At 39.5% G+C, this 14,115-nt stretch overlaps 1 protein-coding gene across 2 annotated transcripts in view; it reads right to left on the bottom strand.

The window, feature by feature from the left end:
• Positions 1 to 14,115, bottom strand: part of LOC130305416 (hematopoietic SH2 domain-containing protein-like) — a 44,401-nt gene that overhangs the window by 11,823 nt on the left and 18,463 nt on the right. For both annotated transcript variants that reach the window (XM_056551993.1, XM_056551992.1), the window contains exons 2-4: positions 10,488 to 10,622; positions 916 to 1,005; positions 653 to 818 (exon numbers count right to left, since the gene is read on the bottom strand). In XM_056551993.1, coding sequence (XP_056407968.1) covers positions 653 to 818; positions 916 to 1,005; positions 10,488 to 10,591 — 360 coding nt within the window. In that variant the 5' untranslated portion in view covers positions 10,592 to 10,622. The remainder of the gene's footprint in view (positions 1 to 652; positions 819 to 915; positions 1,006 to 10,487; positions 10,623 to 14,115) is intronic.

Consider the following 14,115-nt stretch of genomic DNA (forward strand, 5'->3'; position numbering starts at 1 on the left):
TATGCGCTGCACGGCGCGGCGCATGATGTCAGTGCGCCGCGCCGTGCATAGCAACGACGCAGGGGACGCACGCCGGAGGCCTGCAGCAGCGCGGACCCGACCCAGGTAATTATGCCACCGGGGATGGGGGGAGGCAACGGGGCAGCGGCGCCGGCAATGGGTGCCGCTGCCCCTTCTCTCCCCCTGGCTGTCAGCGCCACTTCTCTCCCCCTGGCTATCGGCGCCGGCAGTGGGGCGCCGGTACCGATAGTCAGGGGGACAGAACGGGCAGCGGCGCCGATAGCCAGGGGGAGAGAAGGGCCGGCAGCAGGGCTCTAGACCCCAGGGAAGGCAGGGGGAGAGAAGCGGGCAGCGACGGCCTCTCTCCCCCTGCCTTTCCTGGGGATGTATCGGGGTATACAAGCGCACACACGCACCCTCATTTTACCATGGATATTTGGGTAAAAAACTTTTTTTACCCAAATATTCTTGGTAAAATGAGGGTGCGTGTTATAGGCCAGTGCGTGGTATACCCCGATAAATACGGTAATCTTTTCATTTTACATCTATGGAATTCATGCAAACTGCAGTATAAACAGCTTGTACAGTACTTGTAAACCAAGATTAAATTTCTTAAACTAAATTTAAAAAGCAAGTTTAAGGTACCACATACCTGTCCACATGGTTGTGTTAAAAATTCATGATAAGGACACAGAGGATGCTGTTTATGAAAATTTACTAGGTCCTCTAATGTATTGTGGATTATTGTATCTCCAGCAAGAATGCACTGTTGGTCTTTCAAAACATCAATCATAAAATGTCTGAAGCGGTCCAGAGTCCTACAAATAAAGTAATAACAAGTCAATGGATTTTATTGCAACTCATTTAAGAAAATGTTATGTTTTAATCTGTTTATACATTTAAAGTTAACATTACCTGTAGGATAAGCTGTACCCAATCCTGCTTTCACTAACTCTGATGAGAAAACATCCTATAGCCGTGTCCTTTAGTAAATCTTCTGCATCTCTACAATTGGAACAAAGATTTTAATGTAATTATGTAATTAAAAATCTCAAGACATTTTGGCTGGGTTCATACTATGATATTTCCGGCTGGACAAAATCTTTCCGGAGACTCTGTGTGGAGCCAGGTCCAGATGGACATTGCTATCTCCATATGCGGCAATATCTGCAGGGCGGATTTCACCTGAAGAATGGACAAGACCGTTTTTTTTTGGCAGTGAAATTTTAGCAGTGGAATGCCCACCATTAAAATTCCATATTGTGCACTGTGCAGTGGAATACAATTGCCAGCAATGGGATTCTACTGAATCGGAATTTCCGAGTGGAAATATAAAGCGGAACTAAACTTGGAAATTCTGTACTTTGAATCTAGCCTAATTGTAAGGGATTGCAGTATTTGCTTCAAACTGCAGCTTTCCTTCATTGACTTCAGTTGGAATTATTGTGGCATTAAAATGCATTTAAAAACCGTTTCTATAGTATTTTTTCCATAGAAGCAGTTTTTGGCGAAATTTTCCAGAACTGCAGAAAAGACATGTATGGCCACCTTAAGGCTGGGTTCACACTACGTTTTGTCCCATACGGTACCGCATACGGCAGGGGGAGCTGAAAACTTGCGCTCCCATATGAGGTCCCGTATGTAATTAATTTCAATGAGCTGACCGGAGTGAAACGCTGACTACGGTCGGCTCATTTTTGCCCCGTATGCGGTTTTCCCACGCACCTAAAATCGTGGTCGACTACGATTTTAGGTGCGGTGGAAAACCGCATACGGGGCAAAAATGAGCCGACCGGAGTCAGCGTTTCACTCCGGTCAGCTCATTGAAATACATTACATACGGGACCGCATACGAAGGCATACGGGAGCGCAAGTTTTCAACTCCCCCTGCCGTATGCGGTCCCATATGGGACAAAACGTAGTGTGAACCCAGCCTAAGGGACATGTTTCAAGACTAGTTTGTCAACTGTTTTATAACCACCACTGCTGTGAATTGTACACTGTGTCTCAATTATTATGCTGCTAACATGGTAGATCATGATGCCATTAAGACCTTATAACCTATGGTCACCAAAATTCTAAATAGGTGACCTAATGAATTGCCAAAAATATAAGCCATGCAATTCATGTCTCCGAGTGTGACTATTTACCCAGAATGGTTTAGTTCATTGATTAGTGCTTGGCGGTACTTTTTAATATCACATCATAAATAATACACAGGTATTCTAAAATATGTAGATTTATTGGTTATGATTAATAAATATACCTGAGTATATAAAAACAATAATTATATGTATATATAAATCACCAATCAAATATTAACATGTATAAGTATTAGTAAAGCATTATAAGCTAATGTTAGTAACTTACATCTACATGGTATTAATTCTTAAAGAGATAGGAACATATGTAGAACATTAATGAAGCATTCTAAGCTTATCTTAGTAGTTACATTAAAAATACATGTTACACAAAATGGTATCAGTTTACAACAATGGTTAGTCAAATATATCATATGTTTTTACACAAAATGATATAAAGGATGGTCCAATATCTAATCTCTGGATATATTGAATGGAGGTGACTTGTATGAACCCTCCAGCCTTTCTAACTAACCACACAAATCTGGTAGTACATATTTAAGTATAGATATATTAGGTATAGATATCTGTGGTACAAAATTTGGAGGAAATATCTGCTAGTACATCTTTAAAGGGGTATTCTAGGAAAAAAAATGTTATATATCAACTGGCTCCTGAAAGTTAAACAGATTTGTAAATTACTTCTATTAAAAAAATCTTAATCCTTCCAATAATTATCAGCTGCTGAAGTTGAGTTATTCTTTTCTGTCTGACAACAGTGCTCTCTGCTGACATCTCTGCTTGTCTCCGGAACTGCACTGAGTAGAAGAGGTTTGCTATGGGGATCTGCTTCTACTCTGGACAGTTCCCAAGACAGGTGTCATCAGAGAGCACTTACACAGGAAAGAACAACCCAACTTCAGCAGCACATAATTTCTATAGGATTACGATTTTTTTATAGAAGTCATTTACAAATATGTTTAAAGGGGTTTTCCAGGAAAAAACTTTATATATATATATATATATATATATATATATATATATATATATATATATACACACACACACACACACACACATCAACCGGCTCCAGAAAGTTAAACAGATTTGTAAATTACTTCTATTAAAAAATCTTAATCCTTCCAATAGTTATCACTTTAATGAACATTTGTCAATCACCTGTGGGTTGTTTAGGCTCACTGGACCCCTTGTTATGTTCCTTGAGGGGTGTAGTTTCCAAATTAGTATGCCCTGTGGGGGTTGTTTTTGCTGTTCTGGCACTATAGGGGCTTCTTAAATGTGACATGCCCCCCCAAAAACCATTTCAGCAAAACATTTTTCATGAAATTGTGGAATTTTTTTTACCAAGAAATGATGCAAGTATCTGCAAAACTTTACCACTAATTTAAAGTAGAATGTGTCACGAAAAAACATTCTCGGAATTAAATTCATAATAAAAGCATCCCAGAGTTATTAATGCTTAATAATAAGATGTGCAAAAAAATGCTCTGGTCCTTAAGGTGAAAATGGACTTAGTCCTTAAGGGGTTAAAGACATAAAAAGTAAAAAAAAAAAAAACCTGCAAAGGAAAAGTAAAGCAGTTGTCCATATGAAACAATCACATATATTTTTTAAAGGTACAAAAAAGAAATGGTAAATATGTAAGAAACAATAAGATGGTTAGCAAAGGCCAACATCTCATAATTTCGTGTGCCCGAGTTTAAAAAAAATATCCGACAAAGTGATAACATAATAATAAAAAAAATAAAAAAATAAAAAAAAGGTGAAAGGTAAAAATAAAAATAAATACATGTTCAACTAAAACCTCCATCTCTTGTACAATAAATCAGTTTTTTTTTTCCTGGCCTGTGGCAAGGTAAACCACAAATGTGAGGGATACTCTCTTTGCAGACCTTCTTTTAGACATTAAAGGGGTATTCTAGGAAAAAACTTTTTTACATATATCAACTGGCTCCAGAAAGTTAAACAGATTTGTAAATTACTTCTATTAGAAAAGCTTAATCCTTGCAGGACTTATGAACTGCTGAAGTTGAGTTGTTCTTTTCTGTGTAAGTGCTCTCTGATGACACCTGTCTCGGGAACTGTCCAGAGTAGAAGCAAATCCCCATAGCAAACTTCTTCTACACTGTGCAGTTCCCGAGACAAGCAGAGATGTCAGCAGAGAGCACGGTTGTCAGACAGAAAAGAACAACTCAACTTCAGCAGCTGATAATTATTGGAAGGATTAAGGTTTTTTGTATTTTGCAAATCTGTTTAACTTTCTGGAGCCAGTTTATATATAAAAAAAATGTTTTTTTCCTGGAATACCTCTTTAACCCCTACCCTCTTTGGGGATTTTTCATTTTCGCACTTTTCTTTTTTCCTCCTTGCCTTTTAAAAATCATAACCCTTTCAATTTTGCACCTAAAAATCCATATGATGGCTTATTTTTTGCGCCATCAATTCTACTTTGTAATGACATCAGTCATTTTTCCCAACAATCTAAGGCAAAACGGAAAAATAAATCATTGTGTGACAAAATGGAAGAAAAAACACAATTTTGTAAATTTTGGGGGCTTCCGTTTCTACACAGTACATTTTTTGGTAAAAATGACACCTTGTCGTTATTCTGTAGGTCCATACGATTAAAATGATACCCTACTTATATAGGTTTGATGTAGTTGTACTTCTGGAACAAAATCATAACTACATGCAGGAAAATGTATACGTTTAAAATTGTCCTCTTTTGACCCCTATAACTTTTTTATTTTTACAAGTACGGGGTGATATGAGGGATAATTTTTTGCGCAGTGATCTGAAGTTTTTATCCGTACCATTTTAGTTTTGATCGGACTTTTTGATCGCTTTTTATACATTTTTTTATGGTATAAAAAGTGACCAAAAATACGCTATTTTGGACTTTGGAATGTTTTGGCGCATTTGCCATTGACCGTGCGGTTTAATTAATTATATATTTTTATAGTTCGGACATTTACGCACATACCACATATGTTTATATTTATTTTTATTTACACAGTTTTTTTTTATGGGAAAAGGGCCGTGATTCAAACTTTTATTAGGGAAGGGGTTAAAGGATCTTTATTAACTTTTTTTTTTTCATTTTCTTTTCCAATGTTAAAGCCCCCATAGGGGACTATAATATGCAGTACATTGATTCATTACACTGATCACTACCATTGCAATGCAATGGAAGGGATCAGTGTTATCGGTGGTTGATTTCAGGCTTGGAGCAATCAATCGCCAATTGGACGCGCAGGAGGCAGGTATGGCACCCTCCTGTTGCGTTCTATCTGATCAGGACATCGCGATTTTACCGCAATGGTCCCGATCATATCGACTAAGCTGCCGTGAAGCTTTTACTTTCACTCTAGACGAGGCGATCAACTTATAATCGCAGCGTCTAAAGAGTTAATGCCGGACATCAGCCCAATCGGCGATGTCCGGCATTAGCCGTGGGTCCCGGTTGCTTATAGCAACCGGGTATGATGCGCGCTCACCTGCTGAGCGCGCGTCATACCTCGGGAGCCGCTTATGGATGTTTATAAACGTCCATATGCGGCAAGGGGTTAATTTGCCTTAAAATAAAAACCAAAACAAATAAATCCAAACACACAGACAAACAAGCTCTATAGAAGCAGGGTAGACATGATCTGAAAGCGGCGGAAGAAAAGATCTGGGTGCAGATCTGCACGAAATTTATCATGGTCACTGCGACAATATGATAAATTTGGTGCAGCACCGCCCAAAAAAAAAAAACGCATCTAAACAAACAACAACAATGATCTAGCCAAGACCATTATTGATAAATACCGTATATACTCGAGTATAAGCCGAGTTTTTCCTGCAGTGTCACTAGTCCGGGGCCGGCCCGGAGTAGAGAAGAGGGCCTCCTGGTGACGATGGGTGGCCCGGACCAGCTCACCCTCCCCAACAGTATGCGGACGGTCCCTGCAGCTACTAGGCAACGCAACAACTGTATTATGACCGGGGGGGGGCGGGCGGTCTGGATGATGACAGGGGCATATTGACAGGGGGTGATGATGACATGGGGGATATTGACAGGGGGAGCTGATCATGGGGGGTCTGAATGATGAAAGGGGGGGATGATGACAGGGTGGGGGGGAGGATGTATTTCCCACCTTAGGCTTATACTCGAGTCAATAGGTCTTCCTGGGTTTTTGGGGTGAAATTAGGGGCCTTGGTTTATATTTGGGTCGGCTTATGCTTGAGTATATATGGTAACCCCCTATGTGCTTTAAAAGGAAAAATAGGAATCTTTGCATTGATCTTGCAAATGTCATTGGAGAGTTATGATGAGGATTGTACTGTTGCACGTTCTACCAGCACAGAGAAATCAGGTAAGACAAGTTGCTTGGGATGTATGACACAACAATAGTTATGAGCTTAGTCATTGCCACAACACAATTGGACACTGCAAATATTAGTTGATCAACCAATATAGAAACTAAAACTAGTAATGAAAATATTTTGGAATGAAACCTACACAACAAAATAGGACAAAGAAATTATAATCCTACTATTACCCCACCGGGTTCTATAGCAAGAAACTTCAAATAACAATACACCTACAAATTCCAGCTAATATGTGTTGGAACCAATCCCCACATTGATACAATCATGCACAAGCTTTATTCAAATTTCCTGATTCAAACAACATGAAAATGGTCTATCAGTGTAAATGTAATGAGCAAAATGTGGACTTGTCTAGGCAACAGGCTTGGCATTGATTGTATACAGGACTAGCAAAATTGTGGCCTATTTTAAAGGAGGTATGCCAGACTTGCTATACCAAGGCTCACAGGAATTAATCTCAGGAATGTAGTGCGAGACGAGCTGAGAAACATACTCTCCTGGCTCTGGTCAGGGCTCAACTAACTCTTAGAAAACTCTTACTCTTATTTGGGACAACTACTTTAAAGGGGTATTCTGGGCAAAAACATTTTATCCTCTATCCAAAGGATAGGGGATAAGATGTCTGATCGCGGGGGGCGCTGCTGAGACCCCCGCGATCTCCTTGCAGCAGCCGCATTCTATGCAAGTGCTTAATCTCCAGTTTCGGAATCCTCTGGGTTTCCAGGACTGGGGACGTGAATGTCATGCCACGCCCCCTCCATTCATATCTATTGGAGGCAGCGGTCTCAGCAGCGGGCATCCTGCAGTCAGACATCTTATCCCCTATCCTTTGGATAGGGGATAAAATGTGTTTGCCAAGAATACCCCTTTAACTATTGGCTTGGAGCTTTCCTATGACTAGATACAGAAAAATACACTTTTGCAAATGCACTGTTAGACATGTTTTGCAAAATTCAGCCATTTGCATGCTGTAGAACTTAAATGGCAAAGAAGTACAAGAAAATACAGTGATTTACCACCTGAAAACCTTAGATTTAAACTTTAACTAAGTTCGGCAAAGAAGCTGGTACTACCACATAAATTTTAACTGTTGAGGGCCCAGTGTATTTCTGTATCCAAAAGAAAAACAATAGAGTTCTGTTATACTTTATTCCAGCAGAAAACAACAAGGGGGTAATATAACACTAGAATCAGCTGAAGTTTTTTTGTATTAATAATAAATTACAAAGTTTCGTAATAATGTGTACTATTGACTTGAGAAACATGTCTGAAACAACAGGTACGCTTTAAGTGTTCTGGTTATTACAATTATATGTATACTTCATGTGTGGATGAAGAAAATATAACTCATGCTGACCTTATGCTAGAAAACTATATGGTTGTGCATTTTATTATGAATATATGATATCAAGCGTTTGTCTACTTTAATTCACAAATTGAAATTTCTGACAATTGGAGCTCAGTACAAGCTTTCTCAGTATGTGTTCTGGGTGACCATATGTAGTTAGACTTTAAAGGGGTTATCCCCCATAAGGTGATTTTAGTACGTACCTGGCAGACAGTAATGGACATGCTTAGGGAGGATCTGCGCTAGTCTTGGGGCTAAATGGCTATGTTGTGAGATTACCATTACACTGTGGCTAGCTGTTTCTGAACTTGCATTTCCTGTCTGACTTTTCTTTTTTTGACTACAAATCCCACAATTCCATTTTCCTCCCTCCCACACATCAGCCACTCCACCCATTGCAACAAAAGACCAGTGGTTTTCAATCAGGGTGCCTACAGCTGTTGCATTAGTTGCAGATTGATCTCTCTCCCACCAAGCGATCACTCCACCCATTGAAGCAGAAAGGCTCCCTGTCACCAGCTGACTAGTGAGTCAGGTCTCGGCTGCATTGCAAGCTGGGAAAAATCTGAGACAACAGTCATTTTGTAAACTGTTAAAAATAAATATTGGGGTGAAAATCACAGAAGAATTGTGAGAAAAACAGTCACATACAGGTACAGACACTATATTATGAACTATACTAACTTTACAGCCCCTGTAGCATAGTCAAATAAAAAAAAATATTGGAATACCCCTTTAACCCCTTAAGGACCAAGGACGTACCGGTACGTCCTTGGTCCTGCTCTTCTGATATAACGCGGGGTTACACAGTAACCCCACGTCATATCATGGCGGGCCCGGCGTCATAGTGAAGCCGGGACCCGCCTCTAATAGCGCGAAGTGCCGATCACGGCGCCGCGCGCTATTAACCCTTTAGCCACGCGCTCAGAGCTGAGCCGCGCGGCTAAAAGTGAAAGTGAAAGTTCCCGGCTAGCTCAGTCGGGCTGTTATCAGTCGGGCTAATCGCGGCATCCCGAACAGCTGACAGGACAGCGGGAGGGCCCCTACCTGCCTCCTCGCTGTCCGATCGCCGAATGACTGCTCAGTGCCTGAGATCCAGGCATGAGCAGTCATCCGGCAGAATAGTTGATCACTGGTTTCTTATGAGAAACCAGTGATCAACATAGAAGATCAGTGTGTGCAGTGTTATAGGTCCCTATGGGACCTATAACACTGCAAAAAAAAAAGTGAAAAAAAAAGTGAATAAATATCATTTAACTCCTCCCCTATTAAAAGTTTGAATCCCCCCCTTTTCCAATAAAAAAAAAACACAGTGTAAATAAAAATAAACATATGTGGTATCACCGCGTGTGGAAATGTCCGAATTATAAAAATATATCATTAATTAAACCGCTCGGTCAATGGCGTGCGCGCAAAAAAATTCCAAAGTCCAAAATAGTGCATTTTTGGTCACTTTTTATATCATTTAAAAATGAATAAAAAGTGATCAATAAGTCCTATCAATGCAAAAATGGTACCGTTAAAAACTTCAGATCACGGCGCAAAAAATGAGCCCTCATACCGTCCCATACACGGAAAAATAAAAAAGTTATAGGGGTCAGAAGATGACAATTTTAAACGTATTCATTTTCCTGCATGTAGTTATGATTTTTTCCAGAAGTACGACAAAATCAAACCTATATAAGTAGGGTATCATTTTAATCGTATGGACCTACAGAATACATATCAGGTGTCATTTTTACCGAAAAATGTACTACGTAGAAATGGAAGCCCCCAAAATTTACAAAACTGCGTTTTTTTTTTCAATTTTGTCGCACAATGATTTTTTTTCCCGCTTCACCATAGATTTTTGGGAAAAATGACTGATGTCATTACAAAGTAGAATTGGTGGCGCAAAAAATAAGCCATCATATGGATTTTTAGGTGTAAATTTGAAAGAGTTATGATTTTTTAAAGGCAAGGAGCAAAAAACGAAAATGCAAAAACGGAAAAACCTCCGGTCCTTAAGGGGTTAATATTAAAAAGTAATGTAAAATTTTAGGATACATGGCCTTATATTAAAAACTACGCCAAGTATCCAATTTAAGTGTCTGTTTACGTGCTGTGGATTTGCTGCAGATTGGCTACAGATTAGTTACAGAAAATGTGCAGTGTGTCTGCACCAAAACAAATGAATATAATTAAAATCAGTTTAAAGGGGTATTTTTTTTAAATCAACTGGCCAAAAAGTTAAACAGATTTGTAAATTACTTCTATTTAAAAATCTTAATCCTTCCTGTGCTTATCAGATGCTATATGCTCTACAGGAAGTTCTTTTCTTTTTGAATTTCATTTTTGTCTGACCACAGTGCTCACTGCTGACACCTCTGTCCATTTTAGGAACTGTCTGGAGCAGGTGCAAATCCCCATAGCAAACCTCTCCTGCTCCGGACAGCTCCTGACATGGACAGAGATGTCAGCAGAGAGCACTGGGGTCCGACAGAAAGAACTTCCTCTGGAGCATACAGAAGCTGATAAGTACTGGAAGGATTAAGATTTTTAATTAGAAGTAATTGACAAATCTGTTTAACTTTCTATCATCAGTTTAAAAAAATAAAATATAAATAAAATATATATATATATTTCACCGGAGTACCACTTTAATATACATAGTTAAGACTTACTTTCTTGTGATAATCCCATGAAACCATTCAGGGATGCCATGCTGTAGAAACCATTCCGATTGTGTGTCAATGAACCATTGTACAGACGGTTTGTTTTCTTCCATTTCTTTCCAAACACTTGATATCCAGTGCCAGCTAGAAATAAGGTCACCACCATTAGTCAATTTGTTTTCTTTAGTTAGAACTTTACAATACCCATATTTTATCTCTCAAGTTTACCCCCATGACATCCATTGAAAGACTACAAAACAGATTTCTGTTCCTTTCATAAAATTTTCAAAATTCTTATTTGTTTGCTTAGTGGATATATAACATTATAGAAGGTTTGAGCAGCTCAGCAGCACCTCAGCTTTATCAGAGCAATATACAGTATTATAATAATAATTAATATTATTATTATATTATTATTATTAATTATTTATGTAGTGGCAACCAATAAGCAACACTTTACAGTTTTAAGGGTATAAATGGGGACAAACATTAGACATTACAATATTACACAATATTTAAACTAGAGGAGTGAGGGCCCTGCTGACAAGAACTTATAATCTATTAAGAGTGGGGTTAAGATAAAAGGCAGAAAGTGCTGCATTTATACAATTGACCAGCTATGATTTTTATAATAAAAGAGCCATTATTCTATACAGTAAAAAGCCAACACCTCTTCCTTTAACAGTCCCATAATACTTAAATGGGCAATTTCAGAGCCAAAAACTTTTGATATGTTGTTCATGTTAAAAAATTACAGTGGCCCATACCTACTGGGCCACTAACCAGTCCTGCAGCAGCATCAGGCTTGTCCATGGGTCATGCACAAGAGATGACTCATGGACAAGGCTGCATGAGCAGACTCACCAATCACGTCCCACCACAAGGGAGGGACATGCCCCCTTCCCATAGAGGATTCCTAACACTGGGAGCTAATGAAAATATTTATAATAAATATAGGTGATAGAGGCATAACAAATTGCTGTACATGGTCAAGACAAGGTAATGAGTAACATATTAATTTTTTGTGGGATCTGACAGGTACACTTTACCTGTGGGCCTCACATACTGCATGTGGGACCTTGTCAGGAGAACCCCTCTAGGTCTGAACTATTATCTGTTTACTATTTTACCCCTATTGAGTAATACCAACCCCTTATGTTTGCCTTGAAAACTGTAACTCTTTACACTTTCTAAACTGTTTCTGTGCTTTGGGTATTTAAGCACTTCTACAGTGCGACTATACTACTGTGAGCTACACTACCTTTTGTCTTTCTGACCGTTTCAACACTGTTCGTCTCAGCTCTCTACAATGCTAAAGAAAGCTAACAAATGACTGTAATGGCCACTGACAGTCGCATGGCAAGGGACACGGAACTTCAGCTGCTGATTAAACTGGTCTGGGCAGGAGGGAACATTGGGTTATTCATGTGAAAAGAAATGTTGTAGTAGTAGTATAGTCTGTTAGATCTATTCTTAAAGCATCAGTCCTTGTTGACTGTAACATTTTTTCTACTGCTAGCAGCATAATTACCAGTTATGAAAATAGTAAGTGCTGTTGCTATACCATCTGACTGTTTTTCAGCTAGGCACAGCTTATCTGTAGTTTTATCTGACCTTTAAATATTTAGAACTTAGAATATTTAGAACACCTTTACAAAAGTCACCCGTACATTCTTCCTGCTTCGGCTTAGTCAGTATGGAGGTGAAACGCTTGTGCCTGTTGGTGTGATAACCTGAGTGTGTTGTTGTTGTAACACATGTGGGAAACTACTACTTAGAGGTGCAAAGGTTTCTGCAGTAATATCAGGAAGTATTACTTTACTGAGAGAGTAGTGGATGCATGGAGTTGCCTTCCTGCAGAAGTGGTCGCTGCAAATACAGTGATGGAGTTTAAGCATGCATGGGGTAGGCATAAGGCTATCCTTCAGATAAGATAGAGACAAGGACTATTTATAGTATTCAAAAATATTTGGCAAACTAGTGGTCCAATTGGTTATCGGCCGACACCTTCTATGTTTCTGCATTTAGCCATGGTAAGCCCTTATGCTGTTCATTATTGGAGCTGGAAAGGGCAATTAAATACAGGTAAATATTTTATTCTGTATAGAGCTGCATGGCAGGGCAGTAATCCCACCAACACATTAAAAAGTTAGAAGGTGAGGAAGAAAACAACAAAAAAACATAAAAAATTTCCAAAATTTGCTGTATTTTACAGCATTTTGTAATGACATTAAGGACATGAAGGAAATCACTATATGCTACACTCTTCCATAAACTATATGTTCCATAGAGAGATGCAGGGCACCATTACACAATACATGGACAGGGTCAAGAATATTATGACACTAGGGTAACTTTTCCAAACCTCCTTAAGTCTGATGAAGGGTTGGTAAGGCAAACGAACTGTCTGATTCAGCACTTTAATAAATTATGTTGCAGAACTAAGGATGATTTGGTGCCATGTCAGTTGCATGGTATAATATGGAGGGTTCTGCAGTATTTAGAAATGATGGCTTAATAGAGTGCTCTCTCTTATGTTATAGCCCATGTGTTGTTTTTGGTAACTGGTGCCTTCAAATTTAAAATGTATGTAGTCATGTCCAAATGTTCAGATCGGCACACATTTTGGTTTTCCCGCGACCTCCGTGCAGACACCTGGCGTTCTGAACATAATATTGAGAACACTGGGTTTGGGCGGCCGTAGTCATGAAGTCACGTCATGCCCCCTTGTGATGTCACGCTACGCCCCATCTGTTCATGTCTATGGGAGGGGGCGTGATGGCTGTCATGCCCCCTCTTATAGACATGAATAAAAGGGGTGTGGCATGATGTCACGATCATGGCCCCCCAAACCCAGCGTTCTAAACATAATGTTCAGAACGTCGGTGTCTGCATGGAGATCGTGGGGGGCCCCAGCGGTGGGACCCCCACGATCAGACATCTTCTCCCCTATCCTATGGATAGCAGATAAGATGTCTAGCAATGGAGTACTCCTTTAACCACAGGTTCTCAATAGGATTGAGAGCTTGAAAGTTTCCTATCCATGCACCCAGAATGTCAATGTTTTGCTCACTGAGCCACTTGGTTATCACTTCTCCTTTGTGATGTGGTGATCCATCATGCCAAAAAAAAAAAAAAAGCACTGCTCATCATCGCATTGCTTCTGGATTATTAGGAGACGTTGCTCTTGGAGGATGTTTAGGCTATGTTCACATGGAAAATCTCTGTGCAGGCCGCACTGGCATGCCTGCAATGCATAGACAGCAATGCATTCCGTGTGGATTTCTCAGAAAAGGTTCATTCTTTTTCCAGACACAAAAATCTGATTTTCCGCACCAGAAACATCTGGCAGATAAATTCCGCAGTGTGCACAATGTAGCAAAATACCTTTGGACTCTGCTCCTGTGTAATTCCAATGCAGAATGGCTGCAGACATCTTTATTTATTTTTTTTTTTTTTAACACAAGTCTAATACTTACATAGGGTAAAGCCAGACTAGGCAGGATTATAACCTGATTCTCTATCTCACACAGCAGGTTATGCTGTCTAGATTCTAACAGGGATAAGGGACTGGTGATTCATTTTAAGTGTTCTTTACTTTTTAATGATGTGATTTGATGTAAAGAGGTGCAGTCTG

Source organism: Hyla sarda, chromosome 1, assembly GCF_029499605.1.
Source record: "Hyla sarda isolate aHylSar1 chromosome 1, aHylSar1.hap1, whole genome shotgun sequence".
In the NCBI taxonomy this organism is placed as follows: Eukaryota; Metazoa; Chordata; class Amphibia; order Anura; family Hylidae; genus Hyla; species Hyla sarda.